The sequence below is a fragment of the Chaetura pelagica genome, unplaced genomic scaffold (genome assembly GCF_000747805.2).
Source record: "Chaetura pelagica isolate M959 unplaced genomic scaffold, ChaPel_1.0 scaffold381, whole genome shotgun sequence".
Classification (NCBI taxonomy): domain Eukaryota; kingdom Metazoa; phylum Chordata; class Aves; order Apodiformes; family Apodidae; genus Chaetura; species Chaetura pelagica.
In genome coordinates this window covers 47,613-61,910 of record NW_009951981.1, presented here as the reverse complement: position 1 = coordinate 61,910, position 14,298 = coordinate 47,613, and the positions used below count along the sequence as shown (strand labels likewise).

The window sequence follows — 14,298 nt, the reverse complement described above, 5'->3', positions numbered from 1 at the left end:
ATCTGTAAGGTTATAACTTCAGCAGGACAGTCACTGGTTGGAACAAGACTTCATTTCTTCAGCCCCAATGTCAAAGAGACTTTTAAATTAGCTCCAATCACAGCCTCATAACACAGCACAGCCTTTCCTAGCCTATGTGATCTGGTGGCATCACATCTCCCCTTCTGTCACCTTACTGTGCCTGTCAGCTGTGATGAGAAATGAGACTGTCTGTAACCTACTGAATTTACAAAGCTTGGAACATTCCTCTCTAAAGGAACACCATCATGACATGTTTTGTGCAGTTGTAGGACACTTGTGTGGTCTGCAATCTCATTTCAGAAACTGAAAGCAACAAGCTGTCTCAGCAAGGAAAGGCCAGCAGTGAATGCCGTAACAACCTCAGAACCAGGGCAAAGTTCAGCCCCTTTAAACATACTTTAGGATACTTAATTTCATATATTTCAAGTAAATTGGAGCTTTTAACGATGTTAGATGTCAGCAAGTCCCAGATCCTTGGGATTTTTAAGAGAGGCATTCATCCAATACAGTTGTGTTTATCAGCATTATGTTAAGGCATGAGGATGGAGATGAAGTGCTTTCCAGTCAAAGACAAGTGTTGTGCTGATGTAAAAAGCCAACAATTAGCCTGAGGGACAGTCAGATTACATTAAACATACATTTCAAAACAGGAAATTATATACCTTGATTTAAAGCTGTCGGGTGGCATCAGTTCCAGTGTATGTGCTGGTCCATACAGATTAACTACAAATAGCTTTATGGTTGGGTTTGTTTGACCTGCCTTTGAAAAAAGAAAAGAGGAGCTTTATAGGCACTGATTCACTGACAGGTAAATAGAGTAACTCATGCACATAATCCAGTACCTTTGTAGTAAGAAGAAATCATACAAATTTATAAATCTTAAATTAAAAATTAAATAAAGTCACAGCCATATGAATTACACAGTTTAAAATATGGACCATTAATTTTCTCACTGCCATTTACCAATGGCAGATCTTCCTGTGCAGAGCAAGTGACCAAGTGGCTTCGCCCAGTTCAGCAGAGTCTGATGAAAAAAGACTGCCAGTTCCTAAAACAACAGTCAAACCCAGCCTACAGCAAAGTCCTTCCAGACACTATTCCTTCTTCCAAAAAGCTGTCCTATATCTGGGCTAACATTCCTCCTCTTCCATCTTCTTCGTTATTATTTTCCCCTGTCTTCCTTTCCTGCCTTGCTGTGATAGAAACCTCTATTTTTGGGCCCTGTTCAGGACCCAGCTGCATTGACAGGCCAGCTCTAAGAGACACAGAATACTTCTTGTTGCTAAAGGGAAAAAAAAAAAAAAAAAAAAAAAGGAAGTTTGATACATATCCACATGGGAAGAGTGTGATAAATCCTGAGGATATAAAGGGAGGTGGGAATCATCCTTCTCCTGACAACATGGCTTGTTGCTAAGGGAGTTTCCTGACACGAAGAGAAAGGACTGGCAATAAAAGGTGAGGCTCTGCAGGGCTACAAGGAGATGCTACTGGTCCCACATCCCTGTCCTGGCCATATTGTGTTCAAGCTGCTTTTTGATGTTAAGTGACAGAAGTCACATAACACTGCCACAGTGGGCAGCAGCACAGCATCCGCACAGCTCTGTCACTGCCAGCCTTGCTCTGCAGGGACAGCACTACCCATCCCTGCCAGCCCAAGCTGGTCTCCATCCTGGGCTGTGCTGCCCCAATGTCCTGCCTGTGCCTTAAATACCCATGGTGTGCTCTACTCTGCAGTGTGGATACATCTGGCTGCAGCACCACATCAGTGACTTCTGGCTCAGAACAAAGTCAGTCCTAACCCCTGGGGAGTTGCCAAACACCAGGTCCCGCAGCCCATGGTGGACACAGGCAGCTGGAGGTGGTTTTCCTGCCTGAGCAGAAAACTCTTCCACCCACACCTCTTCCTCAATAGTCAGTGAGAAGCCTCCACTCCTCTACCTCTCAGGGTCTCCTCAGGACAATTTCAATAGCATACATTTTGTATGATACCCAAAACACTTGTTCTACAGTGCAATAGCTCTTTATATTGAAATTCTTTCTTCTCAATGTATTGAATGTAATCTAAAGTTCCTTTTTCATGCTTATTTTTGAATACAGTGTGCATATGACATGTACACAGTTGTGAATGTTCCAGTACTCACAAACATATCTGGGTTTCATTTTATTTTTTTAAACATAGATACAACTTTCTTCAATGGTTTCTTTTTATAATAAAGACCAAACCTTTTTTTTTAACCTCTGTTGCTATACCACAAGCTTCATTACCAATTAATTATGTTCAAGGCATAGCTAAATTAGCATTAAATAAAAATAATGTTCTTTCATTAATGAGATTACTGAAGTACTATTGTGTGTGAAGTACTATTTTATGCGGAGTTGCTAATGAAAGGGAATTACTCATTTTTTGTATACAAAGCTGACTTTTAAAAACAGTCCTTATTTCTGTCTTTGCTCTGTCACTCAAGGCCTTTTGCCAATGCAAGAAGGTAAACTACCTCTGAAAATACCTAACTTTATAATTTTAGAGCATTACTTCATAGCACACATTACATTTATATCATGTATATTATTGTTTCATAGTACCTGATGCAGTATAACTGTCCACCCATCAAAAAAAAAAAAAGGGTCACCACCAAAAAATGGTAGCAGCAATAGTATAACAGCAGTATTTTCTAGAGGCCTCAAAGAACTTCCCTTCAAGTGTCAATGGACTACCCCACACACAGGTCTACAAATCTCACCAGAAAGGAACTTAGACACTTTGAAACTGCACACAAGGGATGGATAAATTGTGAAGTTGAAAGATAATACCAGTGCTAGAGCTCAGCACAAAAATGATGGCTAGGGAGGTATCTCATCAGAAAACCCCTAGAAAATGAGGAGCTATTTCAAACATTAGCTCTGTCTGGGCTGTTCTTCCACTTTCCAACAGGAATCTAAAAAATCTACTCCAAATCTTCTGAAACTTATTGATAGCTCTATTTTATTATTTTTTTTTTTCTAATTTTGATGGCCAGGAAAAAAAAATAAATTACTGTGGCTTATGTTATTCAAAGCTCATCTGTCACATTTAATCATAACAGCATAATTTACTGAGATCTCTAGAACTGCAAGGGAACATCCCTTTGCTCTGCACACAGCACAAATCACTCCTGCACAGCTGTGACAGAATCCTTTTTTTCTGTGCACTCCTTCAAACACACCACCCTTCTCTCTGAAGCAGTGGATTGATTTCACCAAGCCATATCTCAATGATGAAATTGCTACAAATCAGTTTACCTGCTGCTCCCTCTCCTGACAGTTTCTTTCCAGCACAAGGTGTCATAGGCTACCAAAAAAATTGTAATATTTCCTGAAAAGCAACATGAACAAAATCAGCCTCTGCCACTGTCTAGAAACACTCCTTCCATATGGTTAAATACTATCAGTCAACAGTCAACTATCCATCAGGAGGTTGGGACTGCTCTCACACTCATCTTACCTTAGGATATGGATACTGTTTTCCTTTTGGATATAGACCTCCAGTAAACCGGGGAATAACCATGTTTGGCACCAGGGAGTCATTGATGGTGAGGAACGCCAGTCTTTCACCGTCTGGAGACCACCAGTGGGCAACATGAGAATGGAGAAGTTCCTCTGCAAAACCAGATCCTCTTAAGGTCCATAAAAATAACCATCATATAGTTTCCTCCTCATTCAGTTGGCACCAGTTTGTTCTTTCTGTGTCTACTTGAAATGCATCTGATGTAATTTCAGTAATTACACATTATCCTGCATTCAGTGTTTGGATAACAAGGCATAGCAAAACTCCAAACTTTAGCCACTTTCCTCAAACAAATACTTCCATTGATGTCAATAAATCATCAAAACACAAAAAATGCAGTATTTTGGCTTTCTTGTCTTAGTCTTACAGTCAGCTTTAATTCTTCGAAAGTTCAATTTTTCTACAATGTAACTTTCTGAAACTCCACACAAAACTTTTTACATTTATTCAGATGTTACTTGACTTGCAAATGAAGTAATTCTTCAAAATGTCATGCAATGTTTTCTTACATTTATTATATTTCATATTAGAAAGAACAAAAAAAAAAGAAAAAAAAAAGAGAAACAAGCAGCACCCGAACTCCTGGAATCCAGTAAAGCAGCTCTTGACCACTTCCAAATTCACCCTCTACAGGTCTTCTGTCTTTCACTTGTGAAAAGACTCAGATTTTTTTTCATTATGTATTTGATATTTTGACATGTTTAGTGAGCATTTGTATTCAAATGTGAAGAATTTGTCTAGAAAACTAATTGAACTAATTGTTTTTTAATAATATACTAATGGGAACAAGGGCCTGACCTGATTTAAGAGCCTACCTGCAAACCAGCTTAAATTGTCAATGGAGACTCTCCAAGATGCTAATCAGATTCTGGAAGTTTAGAAGCAGTTTAATAGGTTGAATTATCTAATGTTAGATGCAATGAAGCTTGGACCTATATTCAGTCATATGTTCTGGGTTGTGCTTCTCTCCCTGGCTGGGTAACTAAGACCTTTTTTTACAGGAGAATAGGACAGAATGAATGGTGAATATCAGATATTAAAAACACAATTGTGTTTGTTTAAAGATATTACTGCTTGCATTTGAACAAGGTTATTTACACAAAGAAAAGCTATTCCCAGATGCTTGTGTAAGGTTAAATGCTATTAACAAACTCATGCAAATAATAAACAAAAATGAAGTCAAATGGAGGAACAGTTCTCAAATCTCCTAATTTCATTTGGACAATATTCAGCCTGCTCAGCTTCCAATGCTATTAAAAATGCTACTGAAAGTAGAGGACTGTTCTACATTAAACAATGGTTAATGGGAAAGAGGCAGTATAGTTATTCATGCCAACAGACACTGGCTGTTGCCCTCCAACGCACACAGACAGAACTTCCTTTTACCTTGACCTTCATTATGTATATTGTGAAGAGCCCCTCTGCCTGCCTGCATTCCTGGGAACCCAAAAAGTTCTCTTTAAGTTGTGAAGTTACCAAAAATCCACCTCACTCTTTCAGATACTGTTTCTGAGATACATAGGTAAGCTGAAATATAAAGTTTTATACTTCAGGCAATTGAGTATTTGACACTAAGTTATTTATCCATAAAAATAATGAGCACCACAGAAAGAATAACTGAAACATGTATTTTAAGGTCTTGTATCAAACTAGATAATCCACAGCCTTTAAAAATTATTATGATCTCATAAGGATTTTTGGGTGCAGAGAGAAACATCCTGTGGTATTATGCAGAAGATTGTTTCAGAAACCAGAAGACAGCCCAGACTGAGCTGTTCACCACTCCCTTTTGGCACTGCTTTCCAGCAACAGCAAGTTGTCCAGGAGTCTATTCCAAGCTGATTAAAGCAGAAGTAGCAGCTACTGTTGAGGTAACAGTTCAACACTTTTGGATCTTATCAAAACATTCAAATTGGATTAAAGTATGTTCTTAAAGCCAAGCAAAATGTCACTGCCTGGCTTGAGGGGCCAAAGTTTCTTTTGAGTTATGCTATCACACTGGCCACCAACCACTACTGAAGCTGAAGGAGAGACACTGATTTCAAAAAACAGGTGAGGCACCAGGCAGTATCACCTTTGATCACCTTTTGCTTCATATCCAGCAGTAAAAGAGAAAATGTAGCCACCTCTCCCCCTACACTAAGCTGCTTCTGTGCCTTCTATCTGTTAGGACATTGTAACTGTAAATAGACCAGCACTGTTGTCCACACAAGCAACAAACTGAGCCCTTTCCCTCCTCACTTGAGTTCTAAACCCCAAATAGCTCCAAAGGTGTGAATGGAGTTTTTCTAAATAAGCAAAACATACAGTGTGTTTAGTTTAATTTCAATTGCTATATGAAGTGCCAGCCCTGCTGAAGTTGATAGTAAAATCCCACATCAAGATTTCACTCCTATGGCATATTTTACATACTACCTAGTGTTCATAACACATCTGATGCATTCCTGTTGAAACTAATTTTCTCTTTCTGAGAAAATTTTGTTATATGCAAACCAGGTGTCCATAGAAAGTATGAATAGATAGATACAAGCACAAACTTGTGGGAAAATGAGAAGACAAAGAAGCAAAATAACCTTAGATAGCGTTTTCTGAAATTAATATAAATGTGCAGTTGGGTCTGTACAAGAACCTCTCATCTGTTTTAATAAACAGATATATTTGTCCAGCTTACCTTCATATAACCAGTCTGCAATTCCATTAAAAATAATTCCTTCTTTTCCAGAAGATGTCAGGCGCAATGAGCTACTCTTTACATCAGGCTGATAGTAGATATTATTTTCAAAAATATAAATCTGGATGAGGTAAGAGAGAGGGAGAGAAAAAAAGAACATTTTAGTAGATATAAAGGAATGTTCAGCAATGAATACATAATTTCCTCAGGCTCAGAACAGTCCACAGAATAATTCATCATGAGTTTTTTACCAACACTGCCTTTGTAGTTCCTTTTACTATCAATTTAACCAAACTAAGCAAACTTTCAATATTTATGCCAAGTAAAATTCTTCCTTTGGAATTGTCTTCACAGTTGAAATTTTTCTGTTCACTGTAAGAAATATTAATACATTCCTCAAGAGACATGCTTTGTAACAGTTAAATAGATCAAGAAATTTTCCATTACTTCCATTCTATCTAATAAAATAATCTGTTTTTCTAGCTGTGAAATTAAGACACTTCTGCAATTACATACAACACAGTACATACATCATAAATGTAAATTACAGCTGGTATGAGAACATACTGGAAAAGAAAAAATAAACAGCATACAGCCATTAACCTTTCTCAGCTTGCTGATACTATTTCTGACTCTGACACATGCATTTTACCTCAAGCATGCTATATAAATATCCTTTATTTTAAAGTTTAGGTTCCTTCTCCTTTTCCTGCAAGTCCCTTCCTCCTTCCCTGCCACTTCCCAGCCTTGTCTGCTCTTCTTTCTCTGCTCATTTTTCTGTAAAGGATTTCCAGTTCACTCATTTTGTAAGACTAAGCTCCAGGCTCCATGACAAAGTGCAGTAAAATAAAGGCCAAAACCCCCCCTCCCAAAAAAAAACCACAACAAAACCAAAAACAATAAATAAAGAAAAAATATTTTTGAGGAGTATGGGGCTGTGAAAAAGGGCTGGAGATAAATAAATACAGTGATGATGAGAAAGGTTTATGACATAGAAATTCTTATGTACTCAGGTGTAGCCACAATGTCTGCCTTTCTCCTGGCAGCCAGGAAACCCTCAAGCACTTCACTGCAACACAATTCAGGTTCATGTCCCAAACTTCTTCCTTGGCACTATCTCCCCAGTCCGAGGTAATAAGAAACAAACATGAGAGATACTAACATGCCAAAAGCTACCTATGGTGATGAAGAGCAGAACCACAGCTCCTAGCATTTCCTGGAATAATGCTCTTAATCATTTTTGTCTGTACTGCATTCCTCATTTTCCTGAGTTCTCAATGCCTGTGACTAGACTATTTTACAGCTATAATTGGCTCAGAGCTTTAGCCTTTTTCTTCCCTTTGTTGTTAAATTACAATAGCCACTGATGTGCTTGCACAGCTTAACACAGGAATCAAAATAATATCAATATTATGCACCAAACTGGATTTATACTAAGAAAATGCAGCTCACAGCCCTGGAGAAGCAACACACAATAGACATTTTTGTATCATGATTTCATCATTGTAGCCTGATACCCAGAGTCTCTGGGACTGCTAATGGGAAGTAAATGTTTCCTCCAGAGACCATTTAAAAAGCTTAGTAATTTATCATTCTCTTACTTCTATGATAAATGATTTATGTGAAAATACTAAACAGAGAGCAAAGTATTACCATCACTAGCACTGCTGTTCTCTTCGCTTCTAAATTACCATCTGAAATAGGTTTCCCTATGAGTCCTCAAACTAATGGCATTTCTTGATTTTTAACAGTAGCCACTTCATGATTTCTGCTGCATAAAGCAATAAAGCTGAGGCTTTTTCATACCACAAGCAACGCAATGATTTTAACCATTACTGGGAAACAAGGGTGACTTGAAAAAAAATACTTTTTGGGTGGAAACCTGAAACTCAGCAGTGAGTTCAAAACTGAAGTTAAAATAGTCGATCCAGTTTGATTAATATAAAATTTACTGACCAGTAATTACATTTAAGGATTTAGGAATATTTATACAGTTGAGAATTTATGGGAAACTGACGCATGACCCAGCATTAACACCAAAGGAAAAGGAGGATTAGAGAAAGCTGGATGTATCAATCTTTTGAAATAATATCAACAACCACCTTGTCAATGTGTATTTCCACAGTACTTATTTTCCTAATGTACAGGAAACTAATGTAACTAATAACAAAGCATGGCTAATAGCTTCACCAAGAAAAGTAAAATAATTTAGCCAAGTATTTGCTATTTTAGTGAACTAAAAATAGTCTTACTACACTAAACTACAAATAGTGTAAGCAGTGACAACTACTCTCTTGACTACAGCTAGCTAAGGAGCAATTTCTTACAGCTGCAGTCTCTTCTCATATAAACAGCTTCCTTCAGGAGATTATAAAAATTTTAAAAAGCACCTTCTTGATCAACTTATTATTTTAAATTTAATTTTCTTTAATCAGATGAGCTAAATCCAGTTAATTTCTGCAGATCAGAATTATAATTTTTGCTTCTCTCTTTTCAGGCCCTTTGTCTTTTTAATGGTGAAGATACCTGTAGTATCTAAGTCTCTGCAATGAAAACCTTTCCTTTACAGCCATCATTGCCAGTTGATGTATAGAATTAAGAACTATTTGTTTTATGACTGAACCATGAAAAAGTCTTTAATCCTGTTATTACTACTTAGCAGGCACTGCTAATTCCATTTCACATAGGTAAATATCACAGAAGGAATACTCACTGTTGTGCCCATGATTGCTGGCTTCCTTGGCTTTCTTCCCCACTCATTCCACAGAGGCTTTGTCTCCATCCTCAACCAGGTCTCAGCCATGCTCAGAACATCCTCACAATCCTCTTAGTCTACTCTGTCATCTGAAGTTTCCCTTCTTTCCTCATCACTGCTGACATGTGTTCTTTCAACTTTGAAAGCTACCCCAAAGAACAATTATTTTTCTTGAACACACAGATTGGGAACATACTCAAGTTCATGAAAAACTTCCAAGCCACCAGCACCTTTCTCTCTAGCAAGTCTCGAGCTCACTGCCTACTTGAATTTAACATTAAAAATGATGAATTTTTGTTCCTTTGCAAAACATTTATGAAATACTACTGCTCATGTTCCTCCATATAGCTGAACAGCATGTAAAGGCACATTGATGATTTAGGGCTGGTTCACTGGCCAGTATCACTCTGTACTGCCTGCAGCATTTCAAAAGATCAATATCCCCATGCTTGAGGCTGTAAAAACATCTTAGAAAGCTTCACCATTATGGTTAGTAATTTAATCTCATCTGTAATTTTGAATATTTGTTACATTTCAGAAGGTGCCATTTTCCACATGAAACCCACAAACTGCTGTTTGTACTGCCAGGAATGGCTCTGTGCACACTTCCTACTGGGATGCTGCCCAACCCCTGCAACCAGGACTGCATTCCCCTCCATTCCTGAATGTGCCAAAGTGCTCATCTGTAATTATTTACCTCATTCAGCTCTTAGAAATAAGGACTTGGGAGTTACAGCATTTCTCTCTGCAGCAAAACAGACAGCAGAGTTATAACAAGAGTGATGACATTCTCATGAAGCCTACTAGTAGTGGCCTGAGAGGCTCTTTGCTTTGCTCTCTGTAAATCCAAGCTGTGGATTCAATTAAGCACAAGTACTTTGTGTAGTCCAATGTCCCATCAGACATCACGGCCAAAGCAATGCAGTCAGGAAAGACATTTCTAAAAGCTATACTTAATTGTGAATTCTTCCCAGTATAATACTTATACGGCACAAATGTACCTCTCATGCTAACTCTAAAAATACTGAAATTTCAAAAGATCACCACTTGCCATTAATTTTTTTCACCAGATTGTGACAAGATCTTGCTTACTTTGGTCCAGTGTCCGCATATACAACACTGAGCAGCAGCCAAATGTTGTGGCCTCATGACCCTCTGTAGAAAAATGATGTACACAACTCTGGTTTTACCACAAAGTAGTCAACTCAGATTTTTTGTTCCCAGTTAGTCCTTGGCTTCTACTTACCTCCTGTGGCCACGACACCACTCCATGCTACTCCTGCTGCAAGAGGTGGTGTCAAATATGATTTTAGCAAGAAAATGGACACTGGTTTTATTTTACATGGATTCTCATGAGCCTACCAACGAAGAGTAGAAGCGGAACTACTCCTCAGCAGAAACATGTAAAACATTGCTACCCGAAGTGCCAGAAGCAGAGGAAGTCCTTAAATATCATGGTCAAACTTTCCCCTCCCTGCAAAACACCTCCGTTCCTTTTCTTTGGTACATACAGTTTTAGCTTCTCTGCTCAGTTTAAACATTGCCACCAATGGTTTCTGGTGAAAATAATGCCTGTAGAAAACTCCTTACAGTTCTGATTTATGCTGCATTAACATATATTTCCAAGCTTTTATTTAAAAAAAAACCCCAATGACTAGATGGAATTTTTTATTTTGTAGGTGGTGGCTGCTGTAGAGCAATACACAGAAGCTGAATTTATGACCCACAATTTGGTCTTTAAAATTGAGTGAAAGAGTGGCTGGGGGAGAACTGACTACTACTTCTACAAGAGAGACTCAACTCCAAGACACTTTAAGGTAGACAGCAAATCGTGACACTGGGGTAAGAATTACTGATCAAAACAAAATTATTCTTGGAGCAGAATCTTGCAAATAAATGTGTCTAAAATCCTGACTCCAGTGAGTAAATCTAAACATGTGCCCAAAGGTTTCCAGGGTGGGAACTTTACCACTTTCTATATTGTTTTTTTGGGCAATGTCATGTAAATCAAAGATTTCCCTTGCTAATCTATCTCCACTCAGGTAATTGGGAGTAAGTAAAAGGGCTTTTATTAGTATAGTTATGTCTAATTACCACGTCATCAGTACTAAATGCTGACCGTAATGACTGAATCTTCTAAAACTGCTAAAAAAGGTTGCTAACTGTGTATCAGACAGATATTCTCATGAATACATCAGTGGCTTTGTGCCCAAGATGCTCTCACACCTTTCAGGCATGACAATAAGAAAATAAATTGAAAAAGTCACAAAGTGGAACCAGGCTATGCTATCTTATATGAAAATTATTAGTATGCTTTTTTTAACCTCTTCTCTTCACCACCAACTTCCCAGGTATTTCTAAAGTATTTAAAACTATTTTATATCTAAGACCCTTAGCTAATTATACTGGACATGGGGTTTATATCAGAATCTAAGGCCTTCAAAACTATTTGACTTCATATTTCATTAGAGATTTTGCACAGTTCATCACACCAAGCCTTATACCAAATGAAGAAAAAAACACAGCATCTTAAAAATTATTTTTTAAAGCATTTTACAAGTAATGAAAAACAGCTGCAAGAATGTTTTGGATTAGTGAGAGATTAATTATTGATAATGATCACATTTATTTCAGCTGACTGTGAAAAATGTGAGGCTCTGCCTGCTCTAATGTTCTACCTAGAGCACTAATCATTCTCCATCTTCAACATCTGTCAGCCTCTAAACTATTTTTTTCCTAAATCTTCTTCTCAATTGATTTCTTCCAAACCACCTATTTATTGTTTGCAACATGTTTCATGATTACATGATTTTATTTCAGGCTGTGGTCTGAAGCAGAGCACCCAGTCAGATCAGACAGTTCCAGATGGCAGACAGCTGTGAAAACATAGAGACAGCTAATCCCACAGCTGAACAGCAAACCCTGTGCCAAGAGCTGGAGAGGCCCCCTGTGTGTCTTTTAGCACTTCAAACACTACAAGCAGAGAAAAGCTGCCAAATTACAGGAAAATACTCCAAGGTTTCCCTTTAGGTGTTCCACTGACACCTTCTGCATGGGCACACCCTCGGTCCGTCACTCCTCTGACTGGAGGGTAGAGCGTCCCAAGCGGCTCCAGCTTTTTCCTCACCACCTGGGCAGCAGCAGCAGTTTGCCTGGAGCTGCATGGAGGTCACCCTGTGATTTGTGACCATTGTGCCATGTCCTGTCACTGAACACCACTGAGAAGAGTTTGGTCCCAACCTCCTGACACTCACCATTTAGGTATTTATAAGAATTGATGAGATTCCCCCTCAGTCTATTAATGTCCACTTTAAACAGACCCAGCTCTCTCAGCCTTCCCTTGTATGGCAAATGCTCCAGTCCTCTCATAACCTCAGTGGCTCTGTGCTGCACTCTGTCCAGTAGTTCCTCTACCAGAGGATGCCAGCAGCAGCTTAGTACTTTAGTCAGAGTCACTAGCGAATATTTGCACATGTCCTAGAAATTCATCTAGGCACCAAAGTTCAGACTTGTACTTATATCCAATAGGCCAGTTTTCTTCAGGAGGAAGAGAGACAGAGCTGCAGCATAAAGGGTAATGTATCAGGGATTTACTTTCCTAACTTAATGAGTAAAACTGTCTAATGAATCCTCCAGAGTTTGAGCATGGCAGCTTTGTCTGACTCCCGCATTGATACCATCAGCATAAATATAATTGTCCAGCAACAGTACCAGGAATACGTAATGCAAACGCTAAGTGTCAGTGGGCTTTGCAGCCATGATTACCCTTAAGGAAGTTTTAACAGCTCCTGAAATTAACTTTTGGAGATAGAAATTTAATACCCAGAATCCAGCATCTTGTATTGAAGTAAATAAATGGTGGAGCATGACTAACAGCATGGTTTGTCATTACATGGATCCATCAGGACAATCAACTATTTCAAGGAAATAGTCCCAATGAAACTCTAAAGCTACTGAGCAGATGCAGCTGGAAACAAAACAAAGAAAGCATCCGTATCAATACAGACTCTTTAACCAACAAATATATATTAATAACTATTTCAACTTGGAACAACCTCAGCCTCACACTTACTACCCCAGAGAACATGACAGGCTTCCTTACCTTTCCCATAGGGAATATGAGCTACAACAAGACTAAGACATTTCTGATTATGACCAGGAGACCTTCAGGCACTCAGGAAGTGCTGCTGCCTGCAGAACTCCGGCAGTTGCTACAGTCAGTGCTTAAGATGTCAACCTAGAGCATCTTCATCCAGACCATCTGTGGTTGTATTCCTGGCTGACCTTGGCAAGGACACAGAGTTCACCACTCTTTGGACTAGCACAGGTATGTTCAGAGCCCAGTGTTCCATGTAACAGTCCACTCCACTGTACTTTTTGCTCTACGCAGATCGATAAGTATTTTTACTGATGCAGAAACAAGTGTCATCTTGTGCACCCACATAGATAGTCAGGCTAACCAGCTGACTCCATCATCATCATGGCTGACAGATACATCTCAGCACAGGATCAGACTCCTTCACTTCCTAAGCATATAGCAAAATTCCATCCCTTCTTCTTGTGAGACTGCCAGCTAATTAGTTGGATAATTAATTCTTCAAAAGCTTCAAGATGTTTTTCCATCTGGGCTTGCCTCTTACCATTTGTTCTGTCTCTTGTCTTACCATATATTAACCAGGGTCAAATCCAACTACCCTTAGTTAGATCAGTCACTAAAATCTCCAGATGAAATGTTTTCTTGCTAACAACTCTTAACACAAATAATACCAGCTACTCATTAAACAGAAGAAACACAAATACAGAATACTTTTTTAGTTGCTCAGCAAATTTTGTACTTTGGTCTTCAGAGATCAAACCACAACGTCTTCAGTTTCAGGTGCAACACTATGGTGGCATAGAACTATGTTGCAGTTTACCCACATGCTGGGAAGAGAAAAAAGATCCCCTGAAACATGCAGCATCTCTATTTCTCCTACTCCTGAGTTCATGCTGGAGTATGTGGTGGAACAAAACACAAAGCAACATGGGAATCATAGAAGGGAATAATAGAATCACTTAGGTAGTAGAAGATCCTTAAGATCATTGAGTTCAATTGTTAACATTAACACTGCCAAGTCCACCACTAAACCATGTCCCTAAGAATGAGAATAACTCCTTATGCTACGTGGACTGCAGCTAAAGGAGTGCAATATGCAAGTACAGTTTAAATAGCTTTCATATAGCCAGTTTAATCAGAAGTTAACTAGCAGCTAAAACCCAGAGTCCAATATACTGACAAGGAGCCCTCACACATAAATGTTATGAGGA

At 38.6% G+C, this 14,298-nt stretch overlaps 1 protein-coding gene across 1 annotated transcript in view; it reads right to left on the bottom strand.

Moving 5' to 3' along the window:
- DPP10 (dipeptidyl-peptidase 10 (non-functional)) overlaps window positions 1-14,298 on the bottom strand; it is a 74,079-nt gene that overhangs the window by 42,757 nt on the left and 17,024 nt on the right. The window contains exons 4-6 of the mRNA XM_010001295.1: window positions 6,237-6,357; window positions 3,503-3,657; window positions 684-781 (exon numbers count right to left, since the gene is read on the bottom strand). Coding sequence (XP_009999597.1) covers window positions 684-781; window positions 3,503-3,657; window positions 6,237-6,357 — 374 coding nt within the window. The remainder of the gene's footprint in view (window positions 1-683; window positions 782-3,502; window positions 3,658-6,236; window positions 6,358-14,298) is intronic.